This window comes from Vidua chalybeata, chromosome 10 (assembly GCF_026979565.1).
Source record: "Vidua chalybeata isolate OUT-0048 chromosome 10, bVidCha1 merged haplotype, whole genome shotgun sequence".
NCBI classification, from domain to species: Eukaryota; Metazoa; Chordata; class Aves; order Passeriformes; family Viduidae; genus Vidua; species Vidua chalybeata.
Window position 1 is genome coordinate 19098606 of NC_071539.1, and position 14891 is coordinate 19113496.

The 14891-nt window shown below is 39.9% G+C and overlaps 1 protein-coding gene across 13 annotated transcripts in view; it reads left to right on the forward strand.

Annotated features, from left to right (window-relative positions):
* SPSB4 (splA/ryanodine receptor domain and SOCS box containing 4) overlaps positions 1-14027 on the forward strand; it is a 156705-nt gene extending 142678 nt beyond the window's left edge. For all 13 annotated transcript variants that reach the window (XM_053951635.1, XM_053951637.1, XM_053951636.1 and 10 more), the window contains one exon: positions 13808-14027. In XM_053951635.1, the coding sequence (XP_053807610.1) occupies positions 13808-13935 (128 nt within the window). In that variant the 3' untranslated portion in view covers positions 13936-14027. The remainder of the gene's footprint in view (positions 1-13807) is intronic.
* The last annotated feature ends 864 nt before the right edge of the window (positions 14028-14891 follow it).

Sequence of the window (14891 nt, forward strand, 5' to 3'; positions counted from 1 at the left end):
GGTCCACACTGGAAATCTGCTTGGAAGGGCTGTGGTCTCCTGTTGCTGCAGGGTGAGCACTGCTTTTCTGAGACCCTCAGGCAGTGATACAAGTTGCTCTCTATGAAGTTTGCTTGTGTTCAGGCATAGAAGTTCTTGTTCAAAGCTGAATGGGAAAGGGGTCCAGCAGTTTTGAAGAATTGTCATTTGGCTTTGTTGTTTTGAAGGGGAGAATGTCCTGGAAGATCAGTTTTAATTGATGTTACCTACCAAGGAAGAGGTAGTGAGGAATAATATACAGTCCTGCTTTTGTCTTTGGAAGATACATCAATAAAGGAAAAAAAATTAAAACATTGCCCTTTTTACTAATCTGGAAAGTTACCTTAGAGACAGTGAAATGCATATTTCAATTTTTACCAAGATTCCAAATATCCAAAGCCCAGAATTCTGGTTTTGTGTCAGTAAATAAAAATTACAGTGTATATGATAAAAATATTTCATTCAGAATATGAAATTCATGACATCAACATTCAAATATGTCAAGCAGAGATGATGAAAGCAATGCACTGAACAGAGACACAGAGAAAGGAAAGCCTTTCTTTTTCCTTTGTTCATTGATATTTTAACACTGATCTTGGTGTGGTGCTGGCCACTCCCGAATTGCTGTTGTCTTTGTCCATTACTAATCTCCTGCTCTCTCAACCTTCCCAGGCAGGGGCTCAGCAGGAGGGAGCATGCCCTGCCTCCCTGGGAATGTCTGCAGAGGAAAGCAGGAGGGACAGGCTGTGGAGGGCTCCAGGTCTCCCCTCTGTCACTGCAGCATGCACAGCTGCATTCTGAGTTCCCAGGGAGGTATCTGGATGGTCACTGCCCTTCTTTCCTCATCACCTCTTGAGCTGGAAGGAGCTTGGAAGGATAAAGTCAGCCAGTTCTCTTTGCTTTGGTGCCCCTTTGGTTTTTGCTCTTGTCTCCCAGCTCTGAAGAAAAGCGTCTTCCTTGATGTGTTAATCCTTCTTATTGAAGAATTTTTTCCTGATTTTTGAAAGAACAAGGAGATGCAAACCAGGTCTCAGCACTTTGGGAAGTGGGATACATCCTCTTTCTTCCCCTTACTGCTGGACTGCAGTCTGCTTTGGGGTTGTGGGTTTGATTCTCTGTATGGTTGAATAAGATGCAAAACAAGCATGAGGTCTTGGTCTCTCCTCCTGGAGTAAAAGCTTATCCAAAGTAAACAACAAACTAATGCTATGGGTTTAGAGGATGGGTTTGGAATGCTCCCCAGGAAGTCTGCTCTGGTTGGCTGTTCCCACCCCTAAGAAGGGTGGTTTTGGAGAGCTCTGTGTAGCTTTTTGCTCAGACATTGTCTACATGATTAACTTAATTAGCTAAGAAATATCCAAGACATCAGAATGGCCTGAGCATGTTCCTATGCCCAAGGAGCCAGTGTTTATCTCAAAACTCTGAGTGCTTGGGAAAAAAAAATCCAATTAATCTTACAGGCAGATTGACTTGGCAATCAGAAATGACTTGGCAACAGAGATAAAGTGAAATCTATATGGATGGGGGACCCCATTTAGCAGTATTTACCCTGGCAAAAATCCCTTTGGCTTTGCTGACAGTGCTGGTAGAGTCAAAAAGGCAGAGTCACCAGGGAGCAGAAGGAATTCAGTGGGAAGCCTTTTTTTGTGCTCTGTGTAATTCTGAATTGGGAGAGTTGTATCTTGGACTAAGTACCATTTTAAAGAATTTAGGCTTATAATTTAGCATTTCATCTCTTGCAGCAATGTTACCTAGATTTTTAGATAAAACAAGTAAAATACTCTGTGCCTGATATTTCCAGACCCACAGGTAGAAGGGCATTTTCTTTTTAAAGCCCAGTTCACTGAGTGACACTGTTTGAGAGTAGGAGATTAGAAGATAGGGAAGGAGCCAGCTGATATGACTGAAAATAAGACAAATGGTCTAACAGGCCAGAAGATTTGACTGAAAAGAGTCAGAATGGGATTATATATGTACACTATAAAAATTATATATGTGTTTATGTCTGCCACACAAGCTTAAAATGGGATTGATTTTTGTCCCTCAACTTTTTGGTTTTGTAATCTCATTAATAAAACCCTAAAAAATACTTTTCAAAATATGAGACTGATAGTTAAGGAGTCTGACCAGAATCTATTAATCTATTTTCTTTTAGTGGAAATTTAGCATTGAATTGATACTCCAGTACCTAAAAAAAAAACTAAAACAGAAGTCTCCACTATTATTCCCATTGAAGAACTTACTGTGTAAATTCAAAATTGATATTCCAAACTGTGCCAAAATAAATAAAATGTCAAAACCCCAAAAATGACCAAAAAATCCATCCCTGTTGTAGGGGCTGGAAATAGCCTCATTGTGTTCAGTAAGCTGTGCTGTCTGCTTGGCACTGTAATGAACCAAGTCATTTACTCTGGGACCTCAGTATGGGCTTGCATAAACTCACTTACTGTAGAAAACTGTTACCTGCATATTTACCAATGCACAGATCAGAAAACAGACCCTAATGGAGCTAAAACCATGTTGAAAACAGTTTCTATTTTGTATTAAGAAATCATTGCATATCTGCCCAGGTTGTAGAATTCTAGAAATGGGTTTTTTTTCTATTATATTAATCATGCACACACATAATAGTGAGCTGAGTGCCTCGTGTTCCTGCCTGAATGCCTTCAGGAATCTGAAAACTCAAACATGAAGAAACTGTCATAAGGCTTTTTGTACATATTCAGTTTCTTTCATTTTAGTTTTTTATTTGCTATCAGCTGTATTAGTGGGTAGATGAGATTCCCTTTCCTAAAGAAATCAGGTGTGCAAGTACATGAAAGAGGTCAATGAATTGCTCAGCTTTGCTTTGTTGTTCCCAGATGCCTTTTTTAATTGCCAGCCTCACAGATTGACTTTGGGACCTGAAATTCTAGATAAATCTTTGTTCAAAATAGCTTTCCTGCAGGCTAAATGATGCTTTCATTTACACCTGTGCATCTGCTGCCAGCTGGCAGCTGGGGCAGAGCGAGCTGGAACAGGCTGTTTATGGACAGAGCGTGTTTGGTAACGAATCAGTGAGAAGCAAGAACCCCAGAGCTCAGCCACAGCACTCGGGCTCAGCTGTTCCGGGCTTTCTCCTCTTCTCCTCCTGGTCTTACACCTGTGGGGTCCTGTGCAGATGGTGGCCCTAAAACCACGAGTGGGGACAGAAGGACCAAGCATGAAGCTGGGAGATGTGTGAGGAGGAGAGGGTTGGGGTTAATGTCCCCCAGGTCATTCCTTGCTGCCCTCCCCTTTGTGCCTGAATTCATTGGAACAACGAGTGAGCACCCCTGAGGGAGGGTCACTGTGCAGAGTTTGAGAGATCCCAAGGAAATGTGTTGGCTGCATCTGTGGTGGGCTGCAGAGGACAGGGAGAAGTCGTGAATGGTATTACCCTGCACGCTGAGCTCTCAAAATAGATTAAGCAGTGCTGTCAGGAGTAGGCTGATGGATGGTTGGAGAATGGCAGCAGGTCCACCCCAGCTGCCACCCACCCCCCTTTCAGCTGTTCTGGCCAGAGAAGACAGCTCAGAGGGGGCTCCTGCTGACCATGTGTCCAGAAGGACCAAGTACAGGAAAGTTTTGCTCAGTGATGCTGCCCTAGAGGTGAAGAAATTCAGCTGGAGGAAAACTCAAGTTAGCTATCAGATTCTAGGAATCCTGTGTGAAATTCCAGGGGGTGTTTCTGTGAGTTTTAATATTTATCTTCATGCTGTATCCCCCTACCCTACATGCCTAAGAACAAGAAAAGTCACTTCAGTGGGCAAACCACTCTGTAGCCCACCTAAACCACTCTGTAGCCCACCTACCCTCTCATCTCTCCCATCCCATCACTGGATTTGTTCTGGTGCTTCAGAGGCTTGGAGAGTGATAACACATCTCATACAGTGGCTGTAGAATGCATAATATGGAAATCCTCTTTCCACACTCATATTTCTCAGGAAATGGGTTTGTAAGATGACATGGCAGCAGTGCTGACTGTAGGTGGGGCAAAGGGGTGTGACATTTCAGACAGAGCTTTGCCAGCGTTGAAAGATGGTAACAAGAGTTTGTGATTGAGAGGAGCTGCACAATGGTGAGTGGAGGCAGCCCTGTGTGCTCTATCTGTGCTATGAGAGTGTATTTGTGTTCAAACTGAATGCTTTAGAAATGTGTTCAGAGAGCATCAGCTGTGTTTGCATGCCAGGAACAATAATGAATCCTAAATTCAGTATGAAAATAATTCAGATCATCTCCAGTACCCATTTACTGCTGGTGAAGATTATGGTGCTTAAGAAAAAAAATCACTTTCAACAAGTCCAAAATATAAATGGTACTAAACTAATGGGATCAAATTCATTATATTGAGCTTAATTGCAACTTCATGGCTCCAGATTTATTCCAATGTAATTCTGTTAATACCAAAACTAGAATAATAAAGTGATGAGTCAGGTCTATTGTTTGTAAATCTCCACTAGAGATCATTAGCTTGTATACAACTGCATTAAAATTTAAATGACATGCTGCTGTAATTTTTTCGCTTGGTTTGAGAAAATCTGCATATGTTGGAGCCTCTGGGTAATTTAAATTGAAGTAGTTGAGAAAATGTCATGTAACAATGATATGAGGAATGTAGTCAAATATTAATTGTCTCAAACAGCTCAGCACAGTCTGTAGTAATATAAGTAGGTGAGTCATCAGTTCTGCTACCCTGTCAATATGGTGAAACTTTAAAGAAAGCTGTAGTGTGGTGCAAAAGTTGCTTTGAAACAATTTAATTGCTAACTAGGGTAAACAACTTTGGTGTGAGACTGAACAGGCACACAGGAGACTATTGTGAGAGGTTTCCAGCTGAGAAAGGGAGTTGTAAGCAGTGGAAATGCTGAATGAGGGTGTGTTATTTATTTCAGTGTGGTAGTGTGGAGAAATTGTGGTGAGGTTCCACCATGCTGGGCACAGTACAAGCAAAGATGACAGGGAGTACTTCACTGTCCCACACAATGAATATGTCACACAAAATGCAACAGGTAAAAAAGAGGCAAATGGGAGAAAGGCAGAGGGGGCAGTCAGGCAATCAGGGACCCACTGGGTTCACAGGGTGCCAACATTTTGGTTCTTTGCATGCTTCTCATTCATTCTCTTCCCCTCTCATCCTTAATTAGCTAACCCAAAATAAAAAATGTGTTTAAGAACAGCTGTGAAAACGTACAAGTTTGAATTTTAAGATATTTTAATCAGTATGATTAGTTTCCCACCAAGAAAGCTCCTCATCTTCTGGCATGCTATTAAGGCAGAAATGTGTAAATGAATGAAAGGAATTGGAAGAGGTTCACCAAAAATATCTTTGACTTCCTGCCCCCCTTTCCTGAGCAATAAGGACTTGTTCACAGCCATAAAGGCAGATATAGATGTGTACCTATGCATACTATTTTATATGCCCATTTATGAAGCACATCTCATGAAGAGATAAAATGCAGGGAATTGTTTCAGCATATTTCAGTCAGGATGTTGCTCGCAGTGTGCGGGTGCCTGTTGCAATAGTTGCCTGCAGTGGTTTGTCCTTGAATCCTGAACTTTCCTTCAACTTTTTCTGTTATTACTTTTTCTATAAATGTGTCCAGAACCCCTGAACAACTTTGTCTTCGAACTCCAGTGCATCTACTCAGTGAAATTCTCATCCAAGCTTTAATCTTCTCTCACCTTGATCTATTTTAACTCCCCTCTTTATGGCCTGGCACACAAGCTGAATTTAATGGTGATAAAATTATTTCTGAGATTAAAAGCTATAAAGTTTACATTACAGATTAATCTGAGCCAAATCTCCATTCTCAACGTGGTAAATTTGGGGAAGGTTGATCAGGGAGGAGCCGAGGAGCCTGTGGTTGTAGCTTAGGCTCATCTCTGATGTCAAGCACATGGTTTTGTTTGTTGGTTTTAAAGAGTGTCTATTAATTTTTGGTGTCTTTGCTACTACAGAACATTTAAATCATCACTGAAGCAACTGTCCCAATTTACCTTCACACTGTGTTCAAGTGCAAAGCTTGAAATGTGGAAGTATCTGAGGGGAGGAGAAGAGCAAACAAATCAAAGCCAGAAAGGAAATCTTTCCAGCCCATCCTCCTTATTTACATTTTCCTGATGCACATAGGGAATGAATTCATGTGAAGGGAAGTGGCCACTGGTTTTGCTTATGCTCTTTGTCACCATGCAAATGTATCAAGATATGGCAAAACAAGTTTATTACGCAGCTTTGCTGCATTTTTTAAAAAGCCACTTGTTTGCTGTTAAAACTCCTTATTGTCTGTTTTGCAATTTCTGAATCACAGTACAATAGAGCAGTACAATTTAGTAATCTAAACTGTAGAAATAGTGTAGTAAATGGTTTTAAAATATGAGCTATACCCTTGATTTTGATGGTGGAAATTGGATTATTATGATGCATATGTACATTTAAATTAGCAGTTGTAGTTGAGAAAAAGAAGATTTTTCAGGTGGGTTTCCACAGTAAGGTGTGCATGTAGATTTGGCCTGGACCAGACTTTGTACTGTGCCTGTTCTTTGTATGGAATCTGGTGGGTCAGGGCCCTTTTTTGGGTGGATCATAAACCTACCTAGAGGGAAAGAACTATTAGAGACCACGAGGAGCTTCTCAGAGGGGTTGCTGCAGGTATAGATGTGTCTGACTATAAATACAGCTTTCCTATAAATGTACACAGACAAATTACTTTTCTAAGAACAGTCCTATAACCAATATGATTTAAAAAAATGTTTAGGCCTATGCTTAAGTCCACTAAATTGAAATCTTTAGGAGGGAATTTTAAGCCTGTGTTGAATTCATTGAATTTAAGCTCTGATGTTTCTGAGTCAGGATGAGTTGTCTGAGTCTTGTTTGTCTACCTCCCAAACTCTATATTGCAAAAAAGACATTGCATGGAGCTGTGTATTTATGCTTATCTAACCCATAACAAGAGGCCACTTGTGCAGTAATAAGCAGACGAGACTCAGTTTCTTTATGTAGAAAATCTTTTTTTTTTTATTCACATAATTTATTTTTATATTTTTACAGAGTTTGTGTTTAATTTTGATTGGCTAGTAGTTTTCTTGCCACTTAATTCATTGGTTAAATGGTGTTTTGTGTGTACATGCTAAGACTTTTTGTTTTACTCAGATGTTTACATTTTTCTTCTGTAGATTCTCATGGGCCAGATCTTTTGTTATTACAGGTGTAAAAGGTTCTCTTACTAGAATAGCTTGTTGTGTTAACTACTTTGACTCTTACAGTTTTTCACATGGGAAGTTAGCTAGCTGCACTTAGAAGTAACAGGCTAGCTGGCAATTTAGCACAGCAAGGCTTGATTTTATAAGTCCTTTCTTCTATAATATCTTTACTTGTACGCAGCAGCCACTGGCTTTGGAGCTTGCTTTTGGTTGTTTTCATTCTGTTCTGCTTTTCAACGATTTTCCTCTCAAGAAAGCACAGCTGGAGAGCATTAACTGAAAACAAATGATGTTGCAGAATATCTGCTTGTTCACTGTTGCTTTTTCAGCTTAATTCTGCTAAATGCTGCTTGATTCAAGTTTTGAACTGCCCTTAACTGCATTTAGCACTTAAAAGATAAACCTGTAAACCGATTCTCCCTTCCCAACCCAAGGTATGCAGAGGAGGATGGGAGGCGGGAGGGTTACTCTTGAGACCGTCCCTCTGTTCAAGCTTTCTTGCCTTCCTTTCTCCCTTTAATATATGAAATTTCAAGTGCCGAATTTTTGTGGGGTGCGGGTGAGCTCAAATACAGGGCGGTGTTTGTGGTGTTTTATGTATTTCACCTTCCCCACCGTGCCTGCTAAAAGCAAGGGCGGGTGTGGACAGCACAAAGCTTTATTTGTGCTGGCAGACAACTGCTGGAGACAGTGTCTCCTTATCAGCCCTGCCTGATAACACAGAATCTCCCCATCTGCCACCCCTGAGCTTTGTCACACGTGCTAAAGCTGCCGGCTGCTGGGCAGGGGGGCATGGATAAACCTGTGACTTCGGGAGAAATGACAGTGCTCTCCTGAAAATCACACCGTGCCCTTTGGGATTGCAGAATTCTTTGGAGAGGTGATTTAAATATGATTTCTAAGGTGCTTCACTGGTTTAGGCTGCAGAGCTTAAAGACGTCTGTGGGGAAAATAGATAAGTGTTATCCTTTGTCTGAGTTTCCATTGCTGTTAGGAGATTTATTAGCATCTTTTATGGCTGGTCATAGCCTGTGTTCTTTAATATATTATTTGCAATTTCCTCTCTGGATTGTGCCATTTGAGGAACACAACTCAAATTTTCCATCAGTTGCATCAGGGAAGCCATAAATATGTCACAAGGGGTGTATTTATGTACCCTATTATGGGTTGGAAAGAATTTGGCCTGTACTGTGTAAAATTAAAACAATAATTAGGCTTTGACACAAAGGTTGGAAGGAAAACTCCTGGCTTACATTTATTTGTGTGCTTATTGTGTGTGATAATTAAGTGGTAGTTGCAAATTTCTGCATACTCTAAATCACCCTAATGGAAACACTTAGGCCACGTTACCTCTTAGCAGGTGTCTTAATAACTGGGGGAGGGATGAAAATGGAGGAAAAAGAATTTAACAAAAGCATGCTGCAGTCTGTACAGTGGGCACTCAGTGGGTGTCCTGGAAGGGGACAGGGGATTGTCCCTCAGAGCAGGGGGACATCAGCTGAGTGCTGACAAGCCATGGAGAAGCTTTGCCTTCCCCCTTCACCCCGCCAGGCCCCGTGTAAGACCAATGCTTTGTGTCCATATTGGAGCACGTTCCATGGCAAGGGCTCAGTCTCTGGGGACGCCGTCCCTCTAAAGATCGTGATGCTCACTGACCTTGGCAAAGTATGAGCTAAACATGGAGCCATGAAGGGCAGAACTGGAGTGCTGCTGACTTAGGGAGGTGCAGACCAGGGGCAGGAAGGAGAAGGGGGCGGGAAGGACACAAACAGTGACATCAGGCTATGAACAGTGGCATCCTGCTTTTCCTCCCTTCCAGACTCCTCTCTGTGCACCAGGCAGGCAGCACTTCTGCAAGACTTCACATTCCCTTTCTGGAGGCATTGTGGCTTCAGCTCCTTAATGAGCTGGCTCGTCCCTTTTGAGAAAAGCAAAGTTAGGACTGGAGAGATGCCCTTCACTTATTTAGTGGTGTGCAATCACATCTCTGTCTCCTAACACTTTTTTTTTTTTTTTAATCTGACTTTAAAACTGCCTTTCAGCAATTGGAAACATTAACATGGATTGCTGAATATAAGTGCTTTTTAATGAGTTTAAGGTCAAAACTATCAAAATATGAGGTAGCCTGGTGTCTCAGGTATGTATATAAAATAACTTAAAAAAATAAATTTCTTGAGTTCTGGTAACATCAGTTCTTCTGAAAACTTCCTTTGTCTTTCACTCAGCTTTAATTTTGCTGATTGTATTTCGCCCTCCCAATCATCTCTGCTTGTATAACAGGAGATAAAAATACGTTCCTCATAGATTAATGAAAGCCATGAACATGAGGTGCTGTTTGAGCTTTATACATTTATTTTTTAAAATAGTATTGTCATTTGGCAAATAAGTGTTGTCTGCTAAGAGCTGCTCTTTTGTGTGAGCCTATGTAACATTGCAGTTAATAACATTTAGTGTTATCAGCTGCTCGATGACTTTATCTCAACTACAAAAGCCTGTTTGCAGAGAGGAGGCAGCCTTGCTGGAGTGCCAGATTGTTAAATAAGTGCAGGTTGCCAAAACTAAATGAACTTTTCAGCTGGTAATGATGTGCAAATTGCTCTCAAAAATGTATGTGCACTGGAGGAATGCTCACAGGCACAGGGTTGTGTCTGGTTACAAACGTTTCTTTGCCTTTGTCCTTAACCCAGCAGTGACACCATTAGAATGACTAGATCTGTATGTATAATAACACAGTTATTCTGTGTTACTAATAGCTGAGTTACTCAATAGCTATTTTCATTAATATAATTAACCAAATATATATTTAAGAGGATTTTAAGTTATTAGCTATTCTATTAAATAGCCATTTTAGCTATATTGTGGCCCTCTTGGTGAAATGCAGCTCTGGGTAAGAGGAGTGGCTGTGATTGTGCTGCCAAAGTGTCCCCTTGGCTGTGACTGTAGTGTATGGAAAGGAAGGTTTGCAAATGGGCCTTTTTTAAAAAACTCCTGGTGCCAAAAGGGGAGACACACAGGAATTAAACTCTGACATGTCAATTAAGCAATTCTTGATTCATTTTTTCTGTTCTTGAGAAATACTCTTCTGTAATGTGGCAGATATGAGGAGCTTCCTTTGGGTGAAGAAGTCTCAGGGTAAACTTCAGATGAGAAGGTGATCAGTTACAGCGTTCAGGAAGGTGCCTGGGCTGGGCCCAGGCGTGGAGCTGTCACCCAAAAGCTGCAGTTTCTCTCCAGGTGCTGCTGCAGCCCAGAGGAAGCACTGGGTTTCCTGTGCAAAGCTTGTTCCCTTGCCCTGGAGTGTCTCACCTTGGATTTCTTAGCCTGGTTGGGAATTTAGTACAAAGAGCCATTCTTGTGAATCATGTTTTCTTTGCAATTTTGCATTCCAGCTCAACAATTCATTCCTCTTTTTTTCTAATGGCGAAGACTTTACTGGAGTTCACATAACTTTGGAAAAATGGTTAGTTCAGGTTCTTTTGGGAGCCTTGAATGTTCCAGTTCCCATCCATTGGGAGTTGTTTTAAAAATACAACTCTTGGTACACCTAATATGCATTAGAATTAGTAGGGTGTTCTGACAGTTAATATCCCTGAATTTAAAAGTTTTTCAAAGGTAAATATTTAAAGGTGTGAAAGAAAGGCTTTTTCTATAGCCAAGTTAAAGCTAATGATGTGTCTCCAGAGTATTCATCTTCCCATCTCTTGCATTATTAGACTGTTCTCAGCAGTATTTATATATGATCTCAAATGAAAACAGCATTTTGGAAGTATGATTTGAACGTTTGAATGTGCTGTGGAGTGTTTTGGGTGCACCAAGTCTGTGTGTGTGTGTTTCAGCTGGCATGGCAACATCCCCAAGTTGAGCCAGTCCTTTCCCCTCTGCAAGGACTGAGTTACTCGTGGTACTTTTAGTCCTGCTTTGTGAAATATGCAGTGAAAAGGTGAGATGTGGTGAAGGGGGAGTGCCAGCATTAAGGTTCACACCAAGTGGTTAATAATAGTTCTGTCAAGTTAGGCTGCCTGAGAATTGTCAGTCTTTAATTTTAGAGTTCTACCTTTGTCCCATAAACTGTTTCAAAATTAAGATTATTTATTTTTCTGAATTCAATTTTTATTCATTTAGGACTATGCACAGCTACATACACTTTTAACTTAAAATGCTATTATTACAATTTTTTCTCAAGTTCTTATAGCCAGCACCCCAAAAAACATAATTTTTATTTAGTATTGTAGGACTAACCTGTTCTGAATTTGTTGTAGGTTCGAACTGCTGTTGGGTAGAATAAAAAGAATATAGTTCAATTTTCAAGTTGCAAAAACACATTTAGTATGTGCAATTTAGCAGCTGTTGCAAACACTTGAGGACATTTTCTTCAGCATTTGAAAATTCCCTGTAGAAGTGAGACATTCATTTAGCATTTCAAGCTTGAAAAATAATTTAACCTTTCCTTAAATTGTGTTTTGAAGTTTGGGATTAACACTGTGCCTGGCTGCACAGATGGTTACATTTTACATATTCCTTTGTCTAGAAAAAAAAAAAAAGAGACCACATGGTCAGTTAATGGCTTTAAACACTCCTAGTCCTCATTTTATATCTTCCTAATGGGACCTCAGAGATTGTGGGAAGATACTCAGAAAATTGTTGTTTATGGTGTAAGGCTTGTAAGATGTGTTGTATTCTGTGTCCCAGAACTCATGAGCTATTTTTGCTCCTGCTTATTAATCCTGGTTAATGAATTTCACAGCTTCATCCCTTAAGATTTTACATCCATAATTCTGCTGTGGAAAAAAAATGAAAACTAAGATCACCTATGCAGAGAAAATGTTGTTTTATTAATGGAATGTGAGGGCTCTTATTTTGCAATTTTTAATAGGTAAAGTTATCAATGAGGTGTATTGTCAAGAAGTAGACTCCATATCAAGTCACTGAAGTGGTTATAAGCTAAAAAAGCTTTTTAGTCTTTCAGAATGCTTTCTAAGCTTTTTTGCAGCCACTTTGGGGAAATATCTTAGTGAACTGTGGACGACACAAATCAAATGTGATGTTGGGATAAATGATGGAAAATCCATTAAGTCGGTGGTGTGTCACTGGAGCAGACAATTCTAGCGTATAAATCCAGTCCTTAACTGGGTATTTTGTGCTCTGTAATGATTTTTTTTTCCAAGTACTTTTAAAAGTATCAGCTAACAGATTGATAGATTAACACAGAATTATAGAATAAAGTCATGGAATGGTCCCTAAAAAGGGACCTTAAAGGTCATCTGGTTCCACCCCCTGCCATGAGGGGACGCCTTCTGCTAGGCAGTGTGTGTAAATCTGCACATGGCACATACAACAGATCTTGAGAAAACCACTGAGTGCTGTACAGTGCTGAGCACTTGTAAGAAAACTGTCAAGTTTATAAAATGTTATCATTACAATATAGGCACAAAACCTTTTTTTCCCCTCCATTTGAAAGTGCTAGTAAGGTTTTTAAGGCTACTACTCTTTTATCATGTAAAGAAGAAAAGTTTCCTTTAATCTTTAAAGTTCTTACCCTTTTAAGCAAGCATGTGCAACAAAATCCATCTGGTTGGAATTCTTAAAGATAGCAGTAACTGGTACAAGACTTCACAGCTTTATTCCAGTTCCCGTGGCAGAAGGATTTCCATTGCCAACGCTGCAGTCACAGAGATGATTCTTCCTGCTATGAGGTGGAAGTTTTATGATGTTCCTGCAATTCTGTGCTAGCTTTGCAGGCCGGGATGGGATATAGGGGTGAGATGGTTTGAGGTGCTGGGGATCAGAGTTTGGGTCTCCAGCCTTAAGTGGTATCAGCAAGGCATTTCTAGCAGATACTTAATTCACTTTGGTTAAATTGAACTTAAGACATCTGAAGATGTTGTTTATATATTTCGGGGGTGTTTGTGGGCATACATATGGGAACACACACTCTGCCTTCCAGTCAGCCAAATCCTCCTCCACTAATTTATTCACAGAGGAAAAGGTTATGTTTCCTCTAGATTTTGGAGGGTGTTTTGTTTAGTTTTTTCTCCCAAAAGAGTTCCTAGAAAGAAAGGCTAAGAGAGTGTTGCTGGAAAAGCACTGTTGGCTGAGAAGTTTGGTTACCCCTAAGTGCCATTTCCAGTTCCTAAGATGCAGAAGGAGCTGGGATGTAAAGGTCAGAAGTTGCCAGTGTAGTTCATGTTAACACAAAATGATGAATGTTGTGTTATAAACACAGTAGAAACTCCCTGTCTTGTTTGAGATCTGGAAATGTAGTAACTTCTCGTGCTTGGCAGAGCGGCCTGAAGAGTGGTTTGGCATTATTGATTTAAACCTCCCAGATAAAGAAGCTCAGTGTGAAACTTTGCAGCCCCTTACTATGGGTGAAATGTAGAAAATTCTGCCTTGGCTTCTCTTGATTATCTTAATTGCCTCAAGGTACAAAGGTTTTCCCAATGCCATCACTATCATTATGACTGATCAATAGAATACAGAATCTCTGTTAATAAACAAAACCTTGTCTGTAAGTGGAGATGCTGAAAAATTAACTCTTTGTTTTCTTTTCTTTCTCCTGTTTTTCCAGCGGAACCCCTGCCTTTAATGGACTTGTGCCGAAGATCAATTCGTTTTGCTCTTGGCAGAGACCGCCTGCATGACATAGAAATTCTACCTTTGCCTCTGTCTCTGAAAAATTATTTACAGTACCAATAAGACATCTAGAACCCTCTGGCCTCACATTGGACTTCATCAATGCAAATGGCAGAAAATTGTTTACAGCAAAATATAAATCTTTGTGATGGACACTGAAGTGTTATTTAATTTTTAATATATGTATTTTTTTCTGAACCAGTGAAAGCAGATCACTGCGGGGGACTACTAAAGAATGTGAAAACATTGATTTGATTGAGGTTCATGTGTTACCTGTTGCCTTTTGTGTTTACAGTCCTGAAGGCTATAATTCTCATCTCTCATACACTGATTGGTTTATCTTTGTTGCTTCTGGTAAATGCCAATAGAAAATCTGAACTGCAAGATTCAGTGTCCTGCAGGCAGAGCATTTTTCAATATTATGAGTTTCATTTTTCTCTCTCTCTCCTACACTTTACTCCAATAAATAAAAATAAATTAGCAAAGGAAAAGTCTTGATAGTAACTTTTGAAAAATATTTATACCTTGGTATGCAGAGTTGTTGAGAGTTCTGCATATTCAGTGCTCAACATAATTAGGCCTATAATATCTAAAAGCTCTAATATTTTAAAAAAGCAGATTATTGTCTAGAAGAAGAGAATGTGGTTTAAAAACATGAGAGGAAACAAACGGTTTATGTGTCAGATCAGTTTCTGGACTTGGTAACAGTAAGGTGCTGTTCATTGTTTTCAAGACCAAATCTAGTCCCTCCAAAGTTCTGCAGTTTATAACAATGTGTTCATTGTCCCAAGAATTTAGGATTTTCATATTTTAGGAAGCTTGTCACTTTTTAAAAAAAAAAAATTATAATTTTTATGTGGTATGAGCGCTAAGTACTTTGTTTTCTTTTTAATGTATGTGTGGTTATAATGTTTATTTATCTGTTTAGTGTCTGGAGTTCTCATTTAACTGTTTCCCATCTTGGGGTGACTGATTCTGGCTTTTTCCCCAGCTCCATCTGAAATGTATCAGTTTTTCAG